This window comes from Bison bison, unplaced genomic scaffold (assembly GCF_000754665.1).
Source record: "Bison bison bison isolate TAMUID 2011002044 unplaced genomic scaffold, Bison_UMD1.0 scf7180017864503, whole genome shotgun sequence".
Taxonomy (NCBI): Eukaryota; Metazoa; Chordata; class Mammalia; order Artiodactyla; family Bovidae; genus Bison; species Bison bison.
Window position 1 is genome coordinate 5,876,580 of NW_011495061.1, and position 13,104 is coordinate 5,889,683.

The 13,104-nt window shown below is 41.7% G+C and overlaps 1 protein-coding gene across 1 annotated transcript in view; it reads right to left on the bottom strand.

Annotated features, from left to right (window-relative positions):
• DENND5A (DENN/MADD domain containing 5A) overlaps positions 1–13,104 on the bottom strand; it is a gene marked incomplete at its 5' end in the record, with an annotated part of 51,514 nt that overhangs the window by 7,550 nt on the left and 30,860 nt on the right. The window contains 4 exons of the mRNA XM_010829376.1: positions 164–285; positions 4,766–4,894; positions 5,368–5,452; positions 7,173–7,257. Coding sequence (XP_010827678.1) covers positions 164–285; positions 4,766–4,894; positions 5,368–5,452; positions 7,173–7,257 — 421 coding nt within the window. The remainder of the gene's footprint in view (positions 1–163; positions 286–4,765; positions 4,895–5,367; positions 5,453–7,172; positions 7,258–13,104) is intronic.

The window sequence follows — 13,104 nt, forward strand, 5'->3', positions numbered from 1 at the left end:
CGTGTGCTCTTCCGATCTGGAGGGCTAGTAAAGACCTCTCTCCCCACAGAAGAAAGGACAAGTGATCATCTTCTTTATTTAAAAAGGGGATAGTAAGTTAGCCTCGGACAGGTTCACGAAGACTGGCAATGGGAAGGCTAGTGGGGAGCACAGGGCCACTCACGGATAGTCGTGAAGACATTGGTGAAGCAGAAGTAATCGACGGCATTGAAAGAGAGGAGGTGATAGAGGAACTGCTCCTTCTCGTCGTCACAGCGCAGGAAGGCGTAGCGCTTGTAGAGTTTTCTGTCGGAGAGGAGGTAACACATCAGTCTCTCAGCCCAAAGCGGGGGAAAGAGGCTAGAAGTATTCAGTTCTGGAGGGAGATGGCTAAGGAAAGAACATGAGGGCAAGCCTCAAAGTTCTGTAGCCACCTAAAAAAGGAACAAAGCCAGCAACTCCATCTGAGGGCTAGAGCGAAAGTGGCTTAACCTACAGAGGAACAACACAAGCCAAGCTCTACTCGTGTCCGAGAGCTGACGTTATTATAAAGTGTCAGAGGTTGTGGGACCTCTTTCCTAACCTGAAGGCTTCTACAGGGCATCATCCCAGTGTGTAGTGTGCAAGTAGCAATGGCAGAGGTCGTGGTCAGCATTCTTACTAGGGCTAGTCTCAGACCCTCAGCAGGCCTGAGACCCAGAGGTCAGAACACTGCTCTGAACATGTCAGAGGCAAGGAATGGAATGATCCAGGTCACAGATAAGGAAAAGCTGTACAGAGAATGTTCTTACCCTCTTTTCAAACCTCCTCCCATCCCTATCCGTCCATTGCTCAGTCCTCTGCTGGACACTGCAGGCACAGAGGGCCTATCTTTCCCAAGTATCAGGGACACAAAAAGCCCAATGCAGAGGAGCACAGCACAGAGAAACACACAGAGAACAAAGCAAGGTCCCTGTCCTGCCTGTCCAGACTGCTGTCACCATGCCAGAGAAGTGTGGGATTCAGCAGACCTGTGAGGGTCTACCTAGACAGTTTATATGGTTCTTCACACAGATAATTCACCAACCCAGGAGCCAGAGAGGGAAGCCTATCCTCAAATACAGTCTAGATGAATAAACCTGCTCAAGGCCACAATATATAACATAACAAGTTGCCAAATAAAAGGCTCTAAAAGGTTCTCTCTGGAAATTGAAAGAGCCATAAGCTTTGATGGTTCTAGAACAGAAGGGCCTGAAGGACAGTACACATTCAGACAGGGGATGCAGAAGGAGAAGGACAGGGCATAAAAGCCAGTTTGGCTAGAGTTGGGGGCTCAGGGAAGTAAACAGCAAGAGACTGAAAAGTCTGGCTAGAGTAAAATGAAGGCAGGCCTAAATATTCAGGCTAAAGAGTTTGCAATCTGCCCTAGAAATAATAGTTTTCTTAGGGATAAAGGGAAAGACATGACCAACTTCAAGAAATTTAAATTTAGCACAGCTGAAGGGTGAAAGTGGCATGAAAGTGAAACCCAGGGAGTGGCAATAAATAAGGAGACAGATGGAACAGCAGCTAAGGACCTAAAATGCGTACGTGGGAGGTAAAGCTAAGCAAGGAGTCACACGGACTCAAAACCAGGAACCTAAGCAGGGAAAATACGTACAGGGAGAGGTGTATGGTTCAGACCTCCAAAGAAAGCAAATTTTGTTTTATTTTTTTGTATTAAAGTATAAAAAGGGACAGAGAAAGCTTCTGACACAGACATCAGAAGGGGGCAGAGAATGCCCCCCTCACTAGTCTATGCAAGGAAGTTACATACTTTTTAAATTAGTTATAAATCAAAAGAATGTCTCAAGTTTGTAAAGATCTTACTAGACCCACTCCCATAATTTATATTTTAAGATAACAGGATTAGCCAGAAGGTTTCAGGAAGGAGAAACTGTCCTCAATCAGGATACCCTGTTGTTACATAATCATTAGTAGGAGTTTAAACTGAATTGTTTGTTGTGTAATCATCAGTTCCTGGCTTAAAGAAAAAAATGTTTTATGTGACTAAGACTAAGGAATGTAGAGGGAAAAAAAAGAAAAAAGATGTTTGCCTTTCCTTCTGAAGAATTTCAGACCCCCACCTCTGCTTTGAGAGCCACAGACGCCTTTCTCCTCCTCCGGTACCCTGGACTTCTTATCAACCCACCTAGGAATTGACTCTCTCACCCCTTCTACTTTTACCTTCCATCTTTCCCAGCATCAGTTTCTTCTTTTTTTTTTTAATTTATACTTTTTTGATATAAATTTATTTTAATTGGAAGCTAATTACTTTACAATATTGTATGGGTTTTGCCATACATCAACATGAATCCACCACGGGTGTACATGTATTCCCCATCCTGAACCCCCCCTCCCACCTCCTTCCCTGTACCGTCCCTCTGGGTCATCCCAGTGCACCAGCCCCGAGCACCCTGTATCATGCATTGAACCTGGACTGGCGATTCATTTCACATATGATAATATACATGTTTCAATGCCAGTCTCCCAAATCATCCCATCCTCGCCCTCTCCCAGAGTCCATAAGACTGTTCTATACATCTGTGTCTCTTTTGCTGCAAAGAAAGCAAATTTTAATAAGTGGCAAACAAGTAACAATAATGATAACACACCCCACCTGTGGTTTAAAAAAAAAAAGGAATGAACAAGTCTGTAACAAATGCTATGGGCGCCTGGGGAGGAATGGACCAGGTCGCTGGGGTGTCTGGGCAGACTTCAGCAAAGAAAACTTGTGACTAGGCCCTGAAAGAGCTTAACACATCCTGAGAAGTATGAGGGGTCTGAAGTGGCTGGAGCTGTAAGCAAACTGAGAAAAAAGATGAGAGGGGTAGAATGGAGGAGTAGGTAGGTTTTGATGAAGTACCTCTTTCCCTCTCCCTATACCCCACCCAAAATGCAGTCTGTGGCAGCAAAACTCTCCTCATTTTCTAGTCACTGAAGTAGCACAGGGGTCAGAATATCATGTGAGAAGTTACTATGTAGTAAATTAATTCTGAGCTGTCCTCTAACAGGGCCACAGTTTTAAAAAACCAAAATTAGCCTCCTCACCAAGGTCTGGGCCCTGTCTGCTCCTGCCTAGACCCCTAAGTTCACAGCCCTAGACCTACCTACTGCCTTGGACTCTATCATACAGTTCCTGGATTGGGCCCCCTTTCAGCTACCTCTGTACCCTGTCCTCCTGCCAACCTGCAGCCATCTCCTAACAGACAATGCCCACCCTACCCCACAGGAATCTCTCCTGTCCTGTCAGACCCCAGTGCCCACACAGCCACAGATTTTTCCAGGACACACAACTGGCCTCTAGACACTGGTATGCAACTGACTCCCTCCCAAACTCCAGGCTTAAATGTTCACTTGTTTTCTTTTAGTTGTCTCCCAATCTTCAAATTTTATTCCTATACCTTTTCATCCTTAAAGGGAATCAAATTCAATAACTTTAAGAAATGCTATTTCATAACCTCTCAAAATGAGCTCCCTAACCTATCAAGCTTTTGAAACTAGTCTCTTGCTGTGGTTTAAACATACAATAAAGTCTTTAAAAAAAATCACAGTTTCACTTTAAATAAAAACAGAGTCTGCAGTTTTAATCAATTCACTTACACAAAATTTCCCCAAGGTCTGCTTCTCTGCTTTATCATCAACAGGCAAGTCACATACTAAAGGATACCATTAAAAGATGCCCAAGGAAATGCCAAAAAGAAAAATGCCCAATAGATTTGCTGATGATGAAAGAATCAAACGTATTATATATAGGAGAAGACTGAGAGATGGTAATCAGAGAAGGGGGACAGCCTTCTTCTCCCTCCTGCTCTAGTAACCTGGGTACAGAATGAACACAAACATAAAATCAAGAGAAGGGAACTGTAGGGTTAGCGGTTCTAGGAGCAAGGAAAAGTGAGAACCTAGCTACTTTGGGCTGGCCCTAGGCTCAGGAGAGAACAAAAAAGATAAGCGGATATATTAGAAGTTTCTTTTTAATTCTCCAATCCTTTCTCCCTGAAGACAAGAAAGAGACCAATAAAGCATCCTATGCCCAGGAAGTATGCAGGTCATTTGAGTGCCACAGAGAGGAGGACCCCCAAAACTCTGAGGTACCCAATGAGGATTCCATTCTTCTCACTACCTCTGCAAGAAAGCTATTTGGGGAGGTGAGAGATGCAGGTTGAGAAGATAGGAAGAATATATAACAGATAATAATAGAATTATTCTCCTACAGATAAAGAAGAAGAAGAAATGCTGCATCACAAAAATCACCCAAACAAGAAAAGTCCTCCCATCTTTATGGGAACTGACCCAAGGTAGAACTCAACAAGAGCTCACTGGCTGACCAGCAGCTGAAGGAGCCAGACTAGACCATAGGAGGTCCCATAAAAGGAACCAACAGCCAAAAGGGAGGATCAGTGCTTCCTGTAGTGGTTGTGGCTTAGTCTCAAGAATCCAGGCCTTCAGAACTCAGTTCAGAGAGCACCCAGTCAACTGCTTGTCTGACTGTTCCTACTAAAACAAGCATGCTGTGTTGAGCGCTGCCAAAGAGTTATTATTCAACAACAGGAAAACAGAAAACATTTTGCAGCGTAAGTGCACAATAGTGTTCTACACAGAAAGGAATAAAGAAAAAGAAGAAATGCTGCAAAACCTTCACATGCAATTTGAGTTTAGGTGAATTCAGCAGCAATGATACACCACATACTCTCCTTTCCCGTGGGTTTCCAATCCCTCCCGCCACTCCCAGGAGCTGGTTCTACTCCAAGTGGAATGGCCTTACTTGGTGAGCTCATGGTCTGAGAGAAGCTGCTTCAGGTGTCTAGAAAGTAACTTTTTTTCCATGGACAGACGCACCCACGCTCTGGCTTTTCCCACATCAGTCTTGATTTCCCCAATGTTCTGGATGTGCCTGAAGGACAAATGGGGAAAGTGAAGTGGAGGGTGGGGTGGGGAATGAACTCACTACCAACACCTCCCCTGTAACGCCAAAGGAAGTCTGGTGAGGCAGTCCCACCCCGTCCTGAGAGACTCCATCTCTCTTGTTCTCAAAATCCTGAGCTTCCATGAAGCTTTGAAAGATAGGCTCACCATAATTTAGGGAGTTGGTGAAGAAGACAGTACAGCTTTCAAAAAGCAAGGCTAACCCCAGAGCTCTTAGGCCTTGAAACACTCTGGTGTAATTCTCCAAAAATGTATGGAAGCACAACTGCTTGTACAGCTCTACAAATGCATCATGAAACACAGGACCAATGAGGAGGCTTCCTGGTTAAATGAGAGGTTGTAGAAGCCCAGGTCACTGAGACTCTGCTATTTAAAGTGGACTCCTAAGCAGCAACTGAAAACAGAATTTGAGTGGCTAATTACAAATGAGCCCAGACTGACCTCATATCCTGAATGAGGGAGATTCTCAGGGGAGACATGACGGAGCTGGCATCAGACTTCCTCCGCTCTGAATCAAGAAATATTCCTAGGGAAAAAAAAAAAAACGTTGCTTAAGTCCAAAGAGATCTGACTACCGAAATAGCTAAGTACTCTTCTTATCTCAAACCACAAATCTCTACAGAAAAAAAGCTGGTTACTTTGAAAACACTTTAATCAACCATTTCATGAACATTAAGTACCTATTAGGTACCAGATTCTATACTTTTATGCATCTTGTATCACTTAATTCTCTAACAACTTATAAAATAGCCATGGACAGTATCACAGAGGAGAAAACTGAAATTCAGAGGGGTGAGCTGCTTTGCCCCCAGTCAGCAAGTAGCAAAGTTGGGACTGGAAGGAACACAGATCCTCTGGCTCCTAATCCAACATGTTCTCATCATAATCCTTGAAAGCAGTGCTTCTGCTCAGAGCTATACTCATGTCCTACTCCTGCCTCAAAATGGACTACAGAAAGACCAAGGGAATGTGTAAGGAATGCTTAGGACTTCTAGACACAATACCTGTATATCCCCATGTCTAGCCCAATGTTTAAAATTAGTATCCTCATTATTCAGCTGCTGAGACTTTGTGGCTACACTTTATCCCTTGGCAATAACTTCCATGGCCTTCCTAAGAAGATTCTGTTCTCATACCCAGCAAGTGGACTCAAAAACTCCTTATGAGGTTACTCAGGGAGCTTCTGAATCTGGTTTTTTGCCAACTATTGATATTTTCCCCACGTGCAGTGAGTGCTTGTTGAGATCAACTAGTTCAAGGGCAAAGACAACAAACACTGAGTTCATGACTACCTTTTCACCTCCACTTAAACTGATTTTTACCATTAGGACAAGAACATTTAAGAAAAGTAAACAAACTCCCTGGCAGAGAGACGAGAATGAGGGATGGTATGAAGAGGAGATGCTGCCAAGAAGAAAAGGAAGAAGGGAGACAGTCCTGGAAAAGACACTGCACGAGGTTATAAAGAACAGCAGACCAGGAGATGAGAGGCCTGACTCCTGATCTGGCCTCTTCTATCAATTCACTGTGTGATCTTAAGTAAATTCAATTCCTCTCTGGATCCCAGTTTCTGTCTCTTGTAAAATAAGGGGACTGGACTAGATGATTTCTGGGGTCCTTGCCAACTTTGATATTTTTTATTAAACAGAAACAGAAAGCAACTTCAAGGGATCATGCATACCAGGCCTGGACTTTGAGAAGTTCCAAGGCAGGACACTGACAAAAAGGCTCTCTTAAGTGATGGGAAATCATCTCAATGCTCATCTCAGAGAAATAAAACAAAAGAGTCTGAAAAACTTGCTCCAAACACAGGACATCAGAGTATCAATCCAAATTCATTTAAAATCCAAATTTATTCTAAGGGTGGCCTCTTGCTGATATAAATCTTCTATCTCACTGATCAAAAGTGTATGCTGCTGCTGCTGCTGCTAAGTCGCATTAGTTGTGTCCGACTCTTAGCGACCCCATGGACTGCAGCCCACCAGGCTCCTCTGTCCGTGGGATTTTCCAGGCACGAGTACTGGAGTGGGGTGCCATTGCTTTCTCTGTCAAAAGTGTATAGAAACACATAATAAAAGCAAACCCCACGACCTTGGCATGTTCTGTGGTCCAGAGAGCCCTGTGGCTTAAACACTACAGAGTGAAGGCTTCATTGACGTGGAACAGTCTGCTAAAGAGGATCACTTCAGTGGGGGACGGGAAAGTGAGTGGAGGGAGCTTGCCCAATGGTGCTAAGACCATCTTACCTGAGGTACTGAGGCTTCCTGATGTGAGTTTTCTCTGCCGGTTTTCCTGATAATGTAACAGGTGGGACCACAAGGCTGATTTCCCCTGGAACCAATGCAAGGGAGAAATATCTATCAGTTTAGATTTCTAAGGGTAAGTCATCTAGTGAGCAAAGTCAGAGATAATTTGAACATACAGATGTGGGCTTTTGCTAAAAAGTATCTGTCCTATTTTTTTTTTTAATCTGTCCTATTTTTTATCTTCAATATATACCCAGATGCAATGTATATAAATATATATCCCCTACCTAAAATTAAGGAGAAATACAAAGAACGGAAGGGAACAGAAAAAGGAAATGGTCCCCCACTGGGAATAGGAAGGACATGGTCAAAAAAAGAGCCTGAGAATAGACCAGTGGATAAGAAAGAAAAAAGCAAATAATCTATCAATCTCTAAATGGTCTGTTGGTTGAAGGTCAGCTTGGGTAGTGCATGATGGCTTTTGCAGAGGAACAGATACCCAGCCTACAAGATTCTATAACAGCTCCCAAATTTCCTAAAGTAGTTAAAAGCATTCCTGCCCTCTGCAGCCTAGGGAGAGTACATCATCACAAGGATGAGGATTTACTGTGAAAGATATTTTGAAGAAGCCTGCAGAAGAGGCAGCTGGTACTTAACTGCACGTCTAAGATATACTACTGTCAACAAAGCAGAACCTCGGCACTTGAAAATGTAAAAGCTGCAGTTTAAACTGCGGGAGACATGTAGTAGTTTGTCATTTTCAGTTCAGTACAGACACTCAGTTGTGTCTGACTCTGCGACCCCATGAACTGCAGCACACCAGGCCTTCCTGTCCATCACCAACTCCCAGAGTTTACTCAAACTCATGTCCATCAAGATGGTGATGCCATCCAACCATCTCATCCTCTGTCGTCCCCTTCTCCTCCCGCCCTCAATCTTTCCCAGCATCAGGGTCTTTTCCAATGAGTCAGCTCTTTGCATCAGAAGGCCAAAGTACTGGTGCCTCAGCTTCAGCATCATTCCTTTCAATGAATATTCAAGATTGATTTCTTTTAGGATTGACCTATTTGATCTTCCTGCTGTCCAAGGGTCTCTCAAGAGTCTTCTCCAACATCACAGTTCAAAAGCATCAATTCTTCGGCACTCAGCTTTCTTTATAGTCCAACTCTCACATCCATACACGACTACTCGAAAAACCAAAGCTTTGACTAGACGGACCTTTGTTGGCAAAGTAGTGTCTCTGCTTTTTAATATTCTGTCTAGGTTGGTCATAACTTTTCTTCCAAGGAGTAAGCGTCTTTTAATTTCATGGCTGCAGTCACCATCTGCAGTGATTCTGGAGCCCAATAAAATAATGTCTGCCACTGTTTTCACTGTTTCCCTATCTACTTGCAATGAAGTGATGGGACCAGATGTTATGATCTTAGTTTTCTGAATGTTCAGCTTTAAGCCAACTTTTTCACTCTCCTCTTTCTCTTCCATCAAGAGGCTCTTTAGTTCTTCTTCACTTTCTGCCATAAAGGTGGTGTCATCTGCATATCTGAGGTTATTGATATTTCTCCCGGCAATCTTGATTCCAGCTTGTACTTCATTCAGCCCAGCATTTCTCAGGGCTGAATGATGTACTTCTGCATATAAGTTAAATAAACAGGGTGACAATATACAGCCTTGACATATTCCTTTTCCTATTTGGAACCAGTCTGTTGTTCCATGTCCAGTTCTAACTGTTGCTTCCTGACCTGCATACAGATTTTTCAAGAGGCAGGTCAGATGGTCTGGTATTCCCATCTCCTTCAAAATTTTCCACAGTTTGTGGTGATCCACACAGTCAAAAGCTTTGACATAGTCAAATAAAGCAGAAATAGATGTTTTTCTGGAACTCTCTTGCTTTTTTGATGATCCAGCGGATGCTGGCAATTTGCTCTCTGGTTCCTCTGCCTTTTCTAAAACCAGCTTGAACATCTGGAAGTTCATAGTTCACATATTGTTGAAGCCTGGCTTGGAGAATTTTGAGCATTTCGTAACTAGCCTGTGAGATGAGTGCAATTGTGCGGTAGTTTGAGCATTCTTTGACATTGCCTTTCTTTGGAATTGGAATGAAAACTGACCTTTTTCAGTCCTGTGGCTACTGCTGCGTTTTTCAAATTTGCTGGCATATTGAGTGCAGCACTTTCACAGCATCATCTTTCAGGATTTGGAATAGCTCAGCTGGAATTCCATCACCTCCACTAGCTTTGTTCGTAGTGATGCTTCTTAAGGCCCATCTGACTTCACATTACAGGATGTCTGGCTCTAGGTAAGTGATCACACCATCGTGATTATCTGGGTCATGAAGATCTTTTTTGTACAGTTCTTCTGTGTATTCTTGCCACCTCTTCTTAATATCTTCTACTTCTGTTAGTTCCTTACCATTTCTGTCCTGTATTGTGCCCATCTTTGCATGAAATGTTCCCCTGGTATCTCTAATTTTCTTGAAGAGCTCTCTAGTCTTTCCCATTCTATTGTTTTCCTCTATTTCTTTGCACTGATCACTGAGGAAGGCTTTTGTCTCTCTCCTTGCTATTCTTTGGAACTCTGCATTCAAATGGGTATATCTTTCCTTTTCTCCGTTGCTTTTCACTTCCCTTCTTCTCAAAGCTACTTGTAAGGCCTCCTCAGACAACCATTTTGTTTTTTTGCATTTCTTTTTCTTGGGGATGGTCTTGATTCCTGTTCTCGAATTAAGAACACAAACCTCTGGCCATAGTTCATCAAGCACTCTGTCTATCAGATCTAGTCCCTTAAATCTATTTCTCATTTCCACTGTATATTTGTAAGGGATTTGATTTAAGTCATACCTGAATGGTCTAGTGGTTTTCCCTACTTTCTTCAATTTAAGTCTGAATTTGGCAATTAGGAGTTCATGATCTGAGCCACAGTCAGCTCCTGGTCTTGTTTTTGCTGACTGTATAGAGCTTCTCCACCTTTGGCTGCAAAGAATTAATCAATCTGATTTTGGTGCTGACCACCTGGTGATGTCCATGTGTAGAGTCTTCTCTAGTGTTGTTGGAAGAGAGTGTTTGCCATGAACAGTGTGTTCTTTTGGCAAAGCTCTATTAGCCTTTGCCCTGCTTCATTCTGTACTCCAAGGCCAAATTTGCCTGTTACTCCAGGTGTTTCTTGACTTCCTACTTTTCCATTTTGGGTTTTACCAAGACACAAATCTGAATAGTATTTTCAAGCCTGATGTTAAGGGAGCAATTTGCCTATAAAGTAAGTGAGCCTAGCTGGCCACCTAGCAACTGCTTTGTTTCCTTAGTCTAGTTATCCTTGTCTCTATGTTAACTTGTTATAGGATTAAAAATTTTACTTCAGATTCATGATAAATATTCTCACATAGCAGATATAAATGTAGTATAATTTTAATAGTAGGATTTATTATGGTCATTTTACAAGTGATTTAGTTCTATATTTTACAAGAGTAATAATGACAGAAACTACCATGTCTTGACATTTTCTATGAACTAAGCACTATGTTAAAAGTTTAAAATACAATATTTTACTTAATGCTTCTAACAATTCTACAATGTAGGTACCTCTACCTTCATTTTCTTTAGAAAAGAACAAACTGAGAATCAACTAAGTAACTTGTAAAAGATCATATAACTAGTAAGTAGGGTATTGGGATGCAAGTTTAAGTACAGCTAATATTAGAACCATTACTGTTAATAATGATGCTATATGGGGAGCTTCTGGAAGACAGCATTTAACTTCTGAAGCTGTATTTTCTGAAGAAAATTTTATATTTGGGAATGAATGTGGGGAATTAAGTCTCAAGATTTTTCCCATGAGAATATGGAAGCTCTATTTTATTTTTATCCACCAATTAACCTGATTTGGGGAGGGGGGTGAATCAAGCATGTGAATGGGAAAAATCCCCCATCTACAGATCACTAAGCTGTTGACATGAACTTTCTGTAGGTTTGGATTTCCTACAAGATTTAACCAACTTAAAACCCAACAACCTTAATGGCAGTTTTTAAAAAAACCCACAATTAGAAAAGACCATTTTTTAAATTCACTGAAATACCAAATGTTTGAGAAAACAGATGTTCAACAAAATCAATGAGACTTATAATTCTTATACTGTTACGAACTGGTTTATTAATACTATAAAGAAAAAGACAATATGAGAGCTCAAAATATTCACAGTCTTTGATTTAGTTAATTCAACTTCTAGAAACCCATATATCCATCCATTTACCAAAACCATTATTAACTCTTGAAAAAGCAGAGACTGCCTTATTCATCACTGTATCCCCTAAATATAGGCAGACTAAGAAGGCAGGCTCCTTTAACACAACGGTCTGGATGTGACACAGAAATACAGCTGGTCACCAGAGTCCTCACATGTAATGATGCCAAAGAGCCAAAGGCAAGAGCAACACCAGCCACGGTGCCAGAAGGACACCCAGGTGCTCAGTGACTGCAAAGGGGCTGACTGGGACTTCAAGATTCAATATTGCCCAACTACACATTTGGGAATGTGGCCAAACAATATACAGCACCAGATTCTCCAAGAATGTCACATGCATGAAAGATGAGAAACAACCCCTTTTCACTGATCAGTCCTGAAATGGCAACAGTTACTAAACCAGTATGAGAAAACCAAACCTCAGAAAAATATACTAAAGGAAGTCCATATCCTTGGAAGATGTCACCAGAAGCCAAAGAGAGTGGTGAGGTTAACACAGGTTCTTATGAGGACCTGCTGTTGGCAGCCTTTCAGGCAGGCAGCTGGTAACAAACTGAGACTAGCAGCAAAAACTGTGGTTTGGGTTCTCTTTGACTTTCTAAGCAAGTAAGTAGTTGTTCAACAAGGTGCCCCCAGAGGGGACTGAGATGATCACTCTTTGACAGTGAATTTGGTCACAGTTGGGTACATGATTGAGGGGACCAGGGAGCCAGGTATAATCCCTGGACTGAAACATAACTGAGGAATTTCTCAGCAGGAGAGAAAAGTGGTCTAAACGAAGGTTAACAAAATGGAGGCCTAAGGAGAACACGCTGTAGGGATTTCAATCCCCAGCTGAACATGTGTCCCTGCCAGAAAACAGAGATCTTCAATTCCTTCTGTGACACTGTCAGTGCTTCACATGTAGAGCTCCAAAATCAGAACTCAGGATAAAATGGAAGCTCAACTGAAAAGTTCTCACTATTCTGTACTGGTTGCTCACCAGTAAGTAGCCTCTGTCTATCCAGACTGAGAGGGGGATCAAACGGGCTCCAAACAAAATTCCCCAGGCTGTGGGAACTCCTAAAGGATATGGTTGCAAAGCCTCAGAGGACAAGTTTAAGACACCTGTGATGATATGGTATTACTATTTTTTAACACCTAACTCCCTAAAGATTTTTATGGAGAATAATAAGTTTGGGGGGAGCATATATTTTACTAAAAAACTGAAAGAGCTCAACTATATTGCCAGGCTTGCTAAACTTAAAAGAAAATGATAAAATGATCATATATAGTCTACTCATTTATTACAGAGAAAAGGAAAGAAATATAAATCCATCACATAGAACCTGGCATAATAAGAGTTATTGTATGGTGCATACCTACCACAGGCCACGTACTTTTTTTTTTTAACCATATCTAATTATCATAACAACCCTGAAAGCTAGGTTTTATTAACTCTGTAGTATAGATAAGGAAGATGAGACTCAGAAATTCTAAGTCACTTAAAGTTATCAAGAAGAGCTAGGATTAAAAACCAGGTCTTTCTGATTTCAATGCCTATAGTGTTGCTGCTCTACTACAAAACTCTCAACATTTTAGGAATGTGATATACAATTACTAACATTTTTAAAAGCTTATAATAATAGTGCTGTTCTTAATACTGATAAATCAGAAATAAATTAGATAACCAATAATAAAGGCTTAATTTAAGTACTG